At 42.1% G+C, this 12,857-nt stretch overlaps 1 protein-coding gene across 5 annotated transcripts in view; it reads left to right on the top strand.

The window, feature by feature from the left end:
• dmd (dystrophin) overlaps positions 1–12,857 on the top strand; it is a 308,168-nt gene that overhangs the window by 227,534 nt on the left and 67,777 nt on the right. For all 5 annotated transcript variants that reach the window (XM_074626944.1, XM_074626943.1, XM_074626939.1 and 2 more), the window contains 11 exons: positions 2,340–2,515; positions 3,493–3,640; positions 4,112–4,237; positions 5,492–5,641; positions 6,548–6,646; positions 6,754–6,853; positions 7,824–7,993; positions 8,092–8,209; positions 9,226–9,437; positions 9,692–9,846; positions 10,622–10,811. In XM_074626944.1, coding sequence (XP_074483045.1) covers positions 2,340–2,515; positions 3,493–3,640; positions 4,112–4,237; positions 5,492–5,641; positions 6,548–6,646; positions 6,754–6,853; positions 7,824–7,993; positions 8,092–8,209; positions 9,226–9,437; positions 9,692–9,846; positions 10,622–10,811 — 1,644 coding nt within the window. The remainder of the gene's footprint in view (positions 1–2,339; positions 2,516–3,492; positions 3,641–4,111; positions 4,238–5,491; positions 5,642–6,547; positions 6,647–6,753; positions 6,854–7,823; positions 7,994–8,091; positions 8,210–9,225; positions 9,438–9,691; positions 9,847–10,621; positions 10,812–12,857) is intronic.

Genomic DNA, 12,857 nt, shown 5'->3' with positions numbered 1-12,857 from the left:
CTAGGGCGCCCTTTTAGAGGAGAAAATGAGATGAAGTAACTTCCAGGGTGCCCTTCCAGTGGAGAAAACATGATAAAGTGCCCTCTAGGGTGTCCTTTTAGTGGAGAAAATGTGATGAAATGCCCTTCTTGCGGAGAAAATTTTATGAACTGTCATCCTGGGTGCCCTTCCATTGGAGAAAACGTGATAAAGTGCCATCTAGGGCGCCCTTTTAGAGGAGAAAATGAGATGAAGTAACTTCCAGAGTGCCCTTCCAGTGGAGAAAACATGATAAAGTGCCATCTAGGGCGCCCTTTTAGAGGAGAAAATGTGATGAAGTAACTTCCGGGGTGCCCTTCTAGTGGAGAAAAAGGTGACAAAGTGACATCTAGGGGGCCCTTCCAGTGGAGAAAATGTGATGAAGTGCCCTCTAGGGTGCCCTTCCAGTGGAGAAAACGTTATAAAGTGCCATCTAGGGTGTCTTTTTAGTGGAGAAAATGTGATGAAGTAACTTCCAGGTTGCCCTTCCAGTGGAGAAAACATGATAAAGTGCCCTCTAGGGTGTCTTTTTAGTGGAGAAAATGTGATGAAGTAACTTCCAGGGTGCCCTTCTCGTGGAGAAAATGTGACAAAGTGACATCTAGGGTGCCCTTCCAGTGGAGAAAATGTGATGAAGTGCCCTCTAGGTTGCCCTTTTAGTGGAGAAAATTTGATGAAGTAACTTCCAGGGTGCCCTTCCAGTGGAGAAAATGTGATGAAGTGTCTTCCCAGGTGCCCTTCCACTGGAGAAAATGTGATGAAGTGCCCTTCTAGGGGAGAACATTTTACGAACTGTCCTCCTTGGTGCCCTTCTAGTGGAGAAAATGTGAAAATGGGCCATCTAGGGTGCCCTTTAAGTGGAGAAAATTAGATGAAGTGCTATTTACGGTGCCCTTCTAGTGGAGAAAACGTGATGCAATGCACTAATGGATGTCCTTACAATGGAGAAAAGACGATGCATGGGCTAGAAAACTTTCTGTGCACTGTCGCCCCAGCCCCTAAGACAGCCTGAGTCCGCCACTGATTAAAGGTAGAGCGGCGAGCGTATCCACATGAGATGGAGTAAAGTGTCGACTCATCACTACCCACTCCTGATGTCATGACATGATGAAACTTGACATGTCAAGACATTGATGGACATTTTTTGGATATTATGTGACATAATTACACCTAAAATAGCATGCCGAAAAAAGACATTGCAACACGACATTCAATTTCTGTGTGTAGTCACACACAGAAACACACACACACACATGCTGGCATACAGATGGTAGTTGTCAAGTGGAAAAAGCAGCGAGTGTCTGACAGTGGAGTCAGCCTCGATACAAACACAACACTTTCCTTTTTAGGCCTTATGTAACAATATTATGTCATCAAATTTGACATTTCAGTGTTACATCAACCCCAAAAACTGAAATTGAAGGATTATGAAAAGCAATTTAATACAAGCATAGAACAATTGGCTTTTACATCACCGAGACTTGGCTGAATAATGTATGAGGAATCGTTTTCAGAGGAGAAAATGTACGAGGGGTTGCTTTCACAGATGTCTTGCTGAGTTGACTTTTAGTTTCGGTTGCTGTTGTTAAACTGATGCACTCAGCTTTGCATACAAAATATTGTTACGTGTGTGTGCATGTATGTGTGTGTGTGTGTGTGTGTGTGTGTGTGTGTGTGTGTGTGTGTGTTTGCATCATCAGACATGCCCAGTCCACTTTGGGCTGCTGTGATCAGCTCTCAATGTCCACCTGGACAGACGAGGATGCAGCGTCCAAGTGCCACTCAAGTGCCAACCAGTGTGTGTGTATGTGAGTGTGTGAGAGAGAGAGAAAGAGAGAGAGAGTGTTTGTTTCGAGACAGAGAACCATCTGGTACCTCAATTCACAAGCTGCCACCTGAACCGCACCCATGTACAAACACATTCAGACATATTGAATGGATCGATATTGATATACTTGATTATATTCAGATTGAGTTTGTGGAGACTTATACCCCAACTTTAAATGGTTGTTTCACATAAAAAAATAAAAATAATCGCAGTACTCAAAGCATTTAAAGGCATAGTATACATCAGACAGTACAGGCAATACGTCATCCAGAGCAGGCTCTCATGACCACGCCCCCTTTTGGGGGAAACCAATCCCGTGTCCCTCGTAGACGGTAACAGAGTAAACAGGAGAATTTTTGACTCTATAATCACCTAATCTGACACAGTGACCACCGGAACAGACAAATATATTGTGTAGTCAGAACCCGGCATAAGTCCAAACAATGAAAACCGTAGTCACCCGCTGTGTATGTGTGTGCGTGTGTGCGTGCAGGACCTGACGGAGGCCATACCTCTCCAGGAAGTGGTGTTAAGCCGAGTGAACTCCGCAGGAGAGGACATCAGCCAGTTGAGCACGGCAGACGACGCCTCGCGGCTCCGCACTATGCTCAAACTACTCAACACTCGCTGGACCAACGTCTGCCAGCAGCTCAACGAGCGCAAGAGAAGGTATTTTACTACAAAGTCCAGTTACCCTTTAAAAGTTTGAAGCCTGCATTGTTTCCATCCATGTGTACTTGCTAGTATCGTTCTTCTCTGCCTTTCGTTGGTGCATTACAGCCACCTCTAGATCATTAGTATAGTGTTAAACCATTGGCAGGTATGTGAAAAGAGAAAAAGAGCCCGTTTTTAAACCCTGTCATGCAATTGTTACCATGGTTACAGCTTGCATGCTAGTGTGTAACACGTGGGGAACATTACATGAACGTCAACAAGGCATTGTTTTAGATTGTTTGAACACACACAGTCACACAGCCTACGCAAGGTTATCAGCAGTCATAAATAATACAATTTGAGCCTTACCATCGACGATTGTCAAGTATTGTTTTCATCTTGAACCCACAACTTGTCTTTGTTAATGAACTTGTAACCGTTGTCAGCTGAACTTTGTACATAATCCAACCATCGTGGTTTAAGAGGAGTTCTCATGTGGATGATGGAGGAAGAGGACAGCATCCATCGTGGATGGCTTCAGCTCTGTCCTCCTCCGGTCGATGCTAGCGGGAAATACATGTGTTGCGTTCATGCGTCGTCACGTAAATAACACCAGCGGCTCTGAACGAGAAGCTTATAACGTAGATCCTTCATTTTTATTTATTTTTACATTATACATTCACTAAAAGTAGACCAAAACCTGACCTGAACCGGAGCGTCATTTGTAAATATCTGTCTATGTATCCACATTCTATTATGCATATGTGCCCCCATAGCTCTGATACAATTAGCCTTGGAAGATGGAGGTATAGTCTATTGTCTATGTCGAATTTTAGTTTTTTTTTCCATCCTTTAATTCCGGGGCTGAAAGTGAGACCCACGCTGTTGTGTGCCTTATCCAACTGAGCCATTCCAACTTTGCTCCATGGGGGCATTCATGTCTCACCCTCCTTCCCTCCTTTTTCTCTCGCCGCCGCCCTCTACCCCTGCAGGTCCTCGGAGGCACGCACAGCGACTGCAGAGCTGCAGGAGAACATGGGCTCCATGCTGGGCTGGTTGGACAAAGCGGAGGGCGTCCTGGCCATCCCTCTGCAGCCTGCAGAGCCACAGCACATCAGAGACACTCTGGACAAAGTCCAGGTACCATCAAGACACCAACACAGCAGTTCTAATGAGCCACTGAGCTCTGTGTGTGTGATTGTGTGTGTGTGTTTATGAGTGTAATTTAATTTAGCTACTATCATAGTGTAAATGAGATACAGTTCTTTATTACACTCAGCTTTAAAGAACATTTGCATGTGCTTACATGTGTGTGTGTTGGTTTGTTTAATTTAATTAAGATGGTATTATAGTTTCCAATGAGATGCTATAATGTTTCATTCTGAAATTCAACCTTGAAAAAACACTTTATTGGTAGTGTGTGTGTGTGTGCGTGTATTCGGCTGTGTGAGTTTACATAATTAGACTGAAAGAGCTTGTGTCCTACATTGAGCCGCTGCAATGAATTCTTATTAAATTCAACCTGTGTGACTGTGTGTGTGTGTGTGTGTGTGTGTGTGTGTGTGTGTGTGTGTGTGTGTGTGTGTGTGTGTGTGTGTGTGTGTGTGTCAGGCACGTGTGGAGGAGCTTCCTGCCAAGAAGACGGCGATGGAGGATCTGAACACCAGACACAAACAGATAACACTTCCTGCCGACAGACAGAAAGACATCAGGATCATCAACGCTCGCTGGGCTCAGGTCAGCAGCTAACACTGTGAATACGACAGCTAACAGCACGCCAGCGTTTAGTAAATATTCATTTTGTCTCATCAGAACAATACGGAAGCCCAGAGAGGCAAGGGAGAAAAAAAAAAAATCTGGTGATCCATTTTTTAAGTCTGATCTAAATTGTTTTCTCTCCTGTGTTTATGACTTAAGAACAGGTGAACAAAAGCTTTTGCCAGGATAATTTCTCTTTTCATCTGTGTAAACAGGTGAAAGTGGTTTTGGCTTTTTTTTTTTTTTTCTCAGGATAATTTTTCTAAGCGTTTGTTGTTGTAATAAATACTCATTTAGAGGTTGAAGTGCACCACTATCCCATGTTTCTAAATAGGATTAAAAGCATTCATGTTATCCCTAACGGCAGATTAGCGCCAATAAAAATGCATATGCAATATGTGTACCATGTGGGGTTTTTTTCACCTGGCAAAACTGTTTTTTTCCCCACCTGTTCTCAAGTCATAAACACAGGAGAGAAAACCATTTAGATCAGGTTTGGAAATTGATCACCAGATTTTTACTTTCTCTTGCCTCTCAGGGCTTCCATAGAACAAAGCTGCACCGGGCTATAAAATCATACCACGTACATCATGATGTTCTGTAGCCGCCCCAAACATCAGACAGATACAGTTAGAGACACGCTGGTAAACATTTGAGCAGTGCAGCTAAATAAACAGATATTTTTCTCAGGAGTTGATGGAATATTGAGTTTATATTCATCAGGTGTCCACTGGATACAAACATGACTCCAAATGAATGATAATGTTTCTGTGTCTGCTTAATGTGCAAACAAGCAACTGTTTGCCAACAAGTTCGCCATGTTAAAGGTCCTGAAAACCTATTTTTTCAATCAGCTTCTTAATTGTAGTCAGTGGTAAATTTGAATTGAAGCAGCAGAGATATCCTGATTTAAACTCCCTTGTATGGGTCAACACTGGATTAAACCCTCCTTACATAGTAAACTCCATACTCACAATTTGTAACACATGCTTTCTGCAATACATTTAGTCCCCCAGCCACATCTACCCTGATGACGTCATCAGGGTTATTTTCTCAGACTTGAAAGACCCTATACATCTGTTTTGACAGGCTGAGTAGTACTCATGACAAGTTATGAAAGCCTAACTCATACCTGAAATATCACAGTCATTATGAGTATAAGTCAACCCAAACTGCCCTTAGTCATTGATTGATGAGAGTGTTATGTATAAATCACAGCCCGTTTTTCTTTAGGCGTCCAGGGCTCTGCCGGAGCGTCAGCTGGAGATCGAGGGTCTGCTGAGGGAGCTGGAGAAGTTTCAGGGTGAGCTGGACGGCCTGTCAGTCTGGGCGTCCGGCACCCGAGCCAAGCTAGAGCACAGCCCCGAGGAACCACCAGCTAGGGTAGGACACACATTTTCAACAATATATATACCCTTATTACCATAAAATTCAAACCCAAATTGGATGAAATAGACCCTTTTACAGCCTGTCACGGTGTGAAACTGGAGGCAAAACAAAGGAAAGACTGGAGGCTAACACAAAGGGGTCGAAAGGGTCGGCTAATCTGGTCCCGATGGTTAATATTAACTTTCTCAACTAACACTTGTGATCCTGGAGAGTGAGTGACAGCACATATTGAGAGAAACTAGTATTTTATTCATTGTTAAAAAGAAACAAGCCGACAAAACTTGCTAGCCAGCGTTAACTAACGTGTTCAGAGAATTATTCTGCCTCCACTTAAAGGTAGGTCTGTCTTATATTATAAAGCAGGTTTAAGTGTTATATAAATACTGTTAACCTATCAAAACACTCAATATACGGAGAAATACACACAGCCCATATTCAGAAATTGTGCGTTTGAAACAAGCCGTTAGGATTTCTGTCCATTTGTGATGTCACGAATATACAATATTTAGACCAATACACGGTTTTAAACAATAACATTCTAAATGTGTCCCAGTTTATTTCCTGTTGCAGTTTATGTAAACAACATCAGCTGACAGTAAGTAAACATGGACCCAAGCTTTTGCCTAGCAACGCAATTCCGTTGCAATTCCGTTGCAGTGCATTAAAACGGAGCGTTTCAGACAGAGGCTAAATACAGGTATATTCAGACGGACAGTATGAGGAAAATAAAGTGTTTTTTTAACATTACAGAATGTAAACATGTTTTAGTAGAAACATAAAATACAAGTATGAACCTGAAAATGAGCACGATATGGGGCCTTTAACACTCCGCCCACTAACTACCTCATCATGGTTACTAACAGAAAAGGGGTCTTTAAGTTTGTCCGTTTGTTTCTCCAGCTCATTGAGGAAGTGCAAGTCAAGCAGCCAGAAGTGGAGTCAGTTTTGGAGCGAGCCGATCACCTGTACAAGGACAGTCCTCTCGGCCAACCAGACAAAGTGAGGAGATCAAACATCCTGTCAATGAGTTATCTATCTATTGAAAACAGCATTCTTGTTAATTATCTGTGACGTCGTTGTCTCTGACTTTGTGTGTGTGGTGACAGGTGAAGTACGTCAAGTTAAGGGAAGACTGGACTGTGATCTTGGAGCTGCTTCGGCAGCATAAGGAGAGGATGGCTGCTCTGCTAGTAGCCAAAAAAGCCAGTAAGACTTCATTTTCTTCTGTGTGTGTCAGTCGACTTGTGTGCCTCCAGAGAGCTCTAAAAAACGTTTGTCATTTAAGTAAGGCCAGCATAAAGAAAATCAACATTAGCGTTAAAAAATTAACATTAAGAAAATAACATTAGTGTTTTAAAAAACCTTAGCATTAAAAAAAATTTATATTTCTAAGACTTTTGTTTTACTGCAAGCCACACTTTGATAGACATCTGTCAGCTGTAGCTACCTAGCTAAGTAGCTAACATGACAAAATTCCAGTGATAAACTGCAGCCAACCCAGCCAACATCTGTATGTGGGGCCCATGTGGGTAGTAAATGGGCTGAAAAATGGGCCCTATATGGGACTGTCCATGGGTTCCATAATGGCCCCGTGCCAATTGGCCTTGTGGGTTTCATGCAGGAGTACACTGGGACACATTAAAAAAATGTAAGCATTACAAAAAGAAAAGGCTGGTTTAAAAAAAAATAACATTAGCATAAAAAAATAACGTAAGTATTTTTAAAAAAATCATTAAAAACAGCTTTTATTTAATGTTTTTTTATACAAGTTGATGAATTCGATATCCAGAGCATTAATATAGCTGCAAACAAATAAGGTTTACTTGCAATATTAATCATTTTCCAACCTATTAGTTTTGATATTTATGGAGTTTAAATCACAAAAACAACTCCTCATGTTGATCTCCTCTTTAACCCTCAGTACTTTTGGTTTGTTTCACTGAGCTGATTGTCCTGGATGATAAAGTCAGACAAAGGTCTGTTTGCAGGTTTACTTGTGGGTTTATGTATGTTTTTGTTCATGGTTGTGAACACTCCCTATTTATCCTCCCAACACACAAACAAGCCTCGGAAGTCTTGATGCTGAGAGAGATAGAAAGAGAGGAAGAGGTCCAGTCTATAAACTGGACACGAATAAATGGTTTGATCATTGTGTCTGTGTGTTTGTTTGTCCCAGATGAAACTCTGACAGGAAGTTCCCAGCCTGAATCTGCGGCGCTGGCTCAGTTCAACAAGTCCTGGGCTGAGCTCACCGATTGGCTAACCATGCTGGATAACATGGTGCAGAACAAGCGCGTGGTGGTGGCTGACCTGGACGACATCGATGACAACATCAGCAGGCTCAAGGTGAGGACCTCAGAGATCACTGGTATCAACAAAACACTGAGGGAACTGTTGGGCTACTGGGCCAACAGATTTATCAACTTTGATTTTTGTGTTTTCAGGTGTCTCTGCAGGAGATGGACCAGCGGCGCCCCCTCCTGGAGAGACAGGTCACAGCAGCCCAGAACCTGAAAAACAAAACCAGCAACCAGGAGACCCGCAATGCTATCACAGAACGCAGTATGTCTCACACACACACACACACACACACTCACACAATCTTGTGAAAGACTGTTTTCTCTTAAGGCCCAGACGCACTAAACCAGTAGGTCATTCTCCCCTTTGGAGAAAGAAATATTTTCACCAATTCACCATCCTCCCATCCTCCTAAAAGGATAGGAAAGGAAGGAAAGGATAAGTCTGTGAATATTCTATATTTTTCTTGTCATCAAATCCCATGTGCAGAGCTAAACCAACAATAAATATACAAGTATTATGTGTGTATCCAAGCCTAATATATCTTCTTCCTCTGTTCCATTGTTGTCCAAAAAAGCTATTAAAATCACATCAATGAGCCACACTGTTGCACTGTGTGACATGTTCCACACACACTGTTAGTTTTGGCAGGGCTGGCTTAAGGCATAGGCCCTATAGGCGGTCGCCTAGAGCCTCACCTTCTGGGGGGCGCTAGGCACCCTCTTAAAAAAAAATAAGTTAAAAAAAATGTTCTGCATTGAGGCATTAATAAATAAAGCAAGAAAGAAATACACTTTTCACCGGTGTAACTGCTGTTGTAGTGAAACTGACTGAACATTAACAATATCAGGGACCCAAAAGGGCGAGAACCGGCCCTAAGTTTTGGTCTTGTCATTGGATTTGTTGACCAAAAATATAGAATTAGACATTTGTCTTATCCTTTAAAATAGGTATTGCGTTAGCTCAAACATGCAATTTTCTTTTCGTTTCTACATTCTTTTTTTACCTGGGTAAAACCTCTGTGTACCAGCAAAAGAAGGGCTACAAATCCTCAATTAATATCCCCCATAGTCCAATTATGATTGGGCGTTTTATACTTGTTATTCACCGTTGGTATAGGTAGGTATACATTTCAGTACATAAGACTGTGTAGAATAAAATACATATCAACATTTGACACTCTCCAGTGGCAGTAAACAAACAAAACACAACAGCAAAGCAGTATCTGGCACATTATCGTTATAATTATAAAAATGTTTTCTTTCTTTCTGTCATTGTAGTCGACAGGCTTCAGACTCACTGGGAAGACTCTCAGACCAAACTCTCCGACAGGACGAAGCAGCTCCACAACATGCTGCAGGACTCCACCGACTGGCTGGACGCCAAGAAGGGAGTGGATCATGTCATCAAGCGGGCCAGTGAGAGGTTGGAGTCCTGGCAGGAGATCACGTACACGGTGGAAGACGTGAAGAGACAAAACGCTGAACTGAAGGTTGGGCCAGTCACTGACTGTGTGAATGATTCAAAAATGTTTCTCTGAGATTTCTGTCTAAATTAGCATAACAATTAGTCATAATTTACATGCACACTCCGTTTTTCCACCTTGCATGTGAGATTTATAAACAGATGGCTCAAAATTACGCACTGAGGATGAGTCAAAAGACATTTAGATGGTGAGAGTGAATCATCACATTTTAAAATTGTTTCCCTCTTTTCTCTCTCCTTTCTTTCTTCACTATTCCTCAGCTCTTCTTGAAGGAGCTGCAGCAGTGGCAGGGTCCGGTGGATGAAACCAACGCGCTGGCTGACAAGCTGCTGACACTGTACGCCAACGACGACACGCACAAGGTCACCCATGTCAACGACAACATGGTTGCCACCTGGACGCACATCAACAGACGGTAACGACACGGGCTAACTGTATATAAACGCCGTTCTACAACTTGTTTGAACATAAGAGAGAAAGACTCAAAGAAGCAATTGATATTCCTAAAGAAATAAGAAAGGAGACGTTTGATTCTGTTGATCATTCCTTGACATTATAGGGGTGTCTTAATGTACTTAATGGAGTACCCCAAAGATCTGTGCTCGGCCCACTTTAATTTTCCCTTAGCTGAAACAATTAAACTGCGAATGGAACTTCTATTCATTGTTATGCAGATGATGTAGTTTTGTATTTTTGTGGACGGAATTTATAACAGTCTGTCTTTGATATTTTCTGTCAGTCTGAGCTTTAAAAATGAGGTTTGATTTCATGAAAATCTTTAGGATTGTAACTATTAGCAACATATTAAAAAACCTTGTGAAGAAACTGACACTAAAGTTAGGTTTTTATTTGGGCTGTCAAAGTTAATGCGATAACGCTTTAACGCAACTTGCAATTTTGAGGTTGTAGCGGGCTCAGTTTTAAAGCTAGAGTGAAGATACTGGTATCATATGAAACTAGAAAACATATTGGTACCAACCATGTCATACTAGCTTGTCGCGAAGGAGGCCAAATAACGCTAATAACGCTCTATGGGTACCCACGAATTTTTTTTTTTTAAACAACTGAACCTGAAATAAAAAAAAATAAAATGCTTAAAATGGAAAAAAAAAGATTCAGTTGTTAGCTCAAGCCAGCATTGACAATTTTACCTTGGTAACATGTATCTTGTCATGTGTGTGTCTCTCCAGTGTGTTGGACAGAGAGGCGGCTCTGGAGGCAGCTCTGAAGCTGCTGCAGCAGTCCTACCTCGACCTGGACAAGTTCCTCAACTGGCTGACGGAGGCTGAGACGACCTGCAACGTTTTAATAGACGCCACCAACAAGGAGAGAATGCAGGAGCAGCCGGAGGCAGCCCGCAACCTGCTGGCCCAGTGGAAGGTAGGACACACTGTTATACTGTTCCTGTTCCCCAGACTGCACTCAGCTCCAATGGGGGATTTTCAGGTCAAGATGGAACTGAAGGACGTGACGTAACATTTATTTTCATTGCAGCTCTGAATTTTTGTCAAAATGTCTCCAGTGTAAGACATAATCAACACATACTGCATATAGACTGAATTCAATGCATACAGCAGCTGCAATGTTGCAGTTTTTCATCTAATAGCTCACTCTGGCTGCTCCTTCTAGTACAATTTCTCACTGTAATATTTAAAACTGTGATAACGTATTAACGCAAATTTGTTTTAACACCACTAATTTCTTTAACGCAACCGATATTCAGGAGGTTGTAGTGGGCTCAGTTTTGAAGCATGAAGATATCATATGACATCATATGAAACTAGAAAAACCTAATAAATCCATCGGTACCAACCATGTCACACTAGCTTGACGCAAAGGAGGTTAAATAACGCTCCAACTTTTGGCAAAGAAAAACTGTCATGGTCATTTTCAAAGGGGTCCCTTGACCTCTGACCTCCAGATATGTGAATGAAAATGGGTTCTATGGGTACCCACGAGTCTCCCCTTTACAGACATGCCCACTTTATGATAATCACATGCAGTTTGGGGCAAGTCATAGTCAAGTCAGCACACTGACACACTGACAGCTGTTGTTGCCTGTTGGGCTGCAGTTTGCCATGTTATGATTTGAGCATATTTTTGATGCTAAATGCAGTACCTGTGAGGGTTTCTGGATCAATATCTGTCATTGTTTTGTTTTATTAATTGATTTCCAATAATAAATATATACATACATTTGCATAAAGCAGCATATTTGCCCACTCCCATGTTGATAAGTAAATACTTGATTAATTTGTGATTAACTATGGACAATCATGCAATTAATTGCGATTAAATATTTTAATCGATTGACAGCCCTTGTATGTACAAAATGCATGTATGGAAATAAGATCAATAGGAGTATGTTCACAAGAAGTATAAAACATTTTATCTGTACCACTAAATTGTGAGGAAAATGTCTTCTCTTCTTTGATTTTGTCTTCTTTTGATGTGAGTTCAGATATTAGTTCAGAGGTACATATCAGTTTAGATATGTCTTTTTATAGCACCTCAAGTTTTTTCTTGCAAATATATGACTTTATAAACTCAGAGTATATTATATGTGTATATTTTTCTCGTAGATTTACCACTTAGATCTCAGACGTTTCTTCTCTGAATATTACCCCCCACCCCCGTATCCGTAATTTATTTATTTTTTTACCTACAATGGCCCTGATACGCTGTCGTATAGTGCTGCTCACAGCAGTGATGAAGATATTGAACATGGTTCTATGGGATCTATCAGATCCATCCAGCCTGTGACCCAGAGTTTAAGACTCTCCTCCTTGACTCTCTGCCCCGGCTGGTATGACAGGAATGCTGACACGGCAGCATGGAGAGATCTCATTGGCCGCTCGGTGCCTGGCACACAAATGCGAAATCCCCCTACTGCATTGTGGGCGTTGAAGGGAAGGCTCTGTTCTGCGAGAGAACATATTTTGACCCTTCGGCCCTCACCCTGCACCCACACACACTTTTGTGGTGGAACGGCGTATGCACGATGCACACACAACGTACATACTGTAAGGGGAAACACACATGCAGCATTTTTGGAAATTAATTTTTCAAATACGCACTTCCTTTTCACACACACACACAGCTCCGTCAGTACAACAGCAGCACTGTATGAAGAGCTGAGATAGTCTTCTGTGTCCAATTATAATGGCGGACGGCAACGCGGCGTTGCATCCAGGGAGCGCGCACACACACGCGCACGTGCTACAACACTGCATGCAGATAACGTTTAATTGGAAAATGAGCGCTCATCGTTTTATGCACTCTTTCAAGTTCTCTCTCCTCCTCTTCTCTCTTTCTCACCCCCTCTGTCGTTCACTCTGACTCACACCCCTCCAACTCTGTCTCTCTCTTTATGGGTAACTAACTCCCTCCATCCCTCTAGACTCTACCCTCCCTCTCCTCTCTCCA

Source organism: Sebastes fasciatus, chromosome 24, assembly GCF_043250625.1.
Source record: "Sebastes fasciatus isolate fSebFas1 chromosome 24, fSebFas1.pri, whole genome shotgun sequence".
Taxonomy (NCBI): Eukaryota; Metazoa; Chordata; class Actinopteri; order Perciformes; family Sebastidae; genus Sebastes; species Sebastes fasciatus.
Note: the sequence above shows the minus strand (reverse complement) of the source record. Positions and strands in the feature narration are given on the sequence as shown.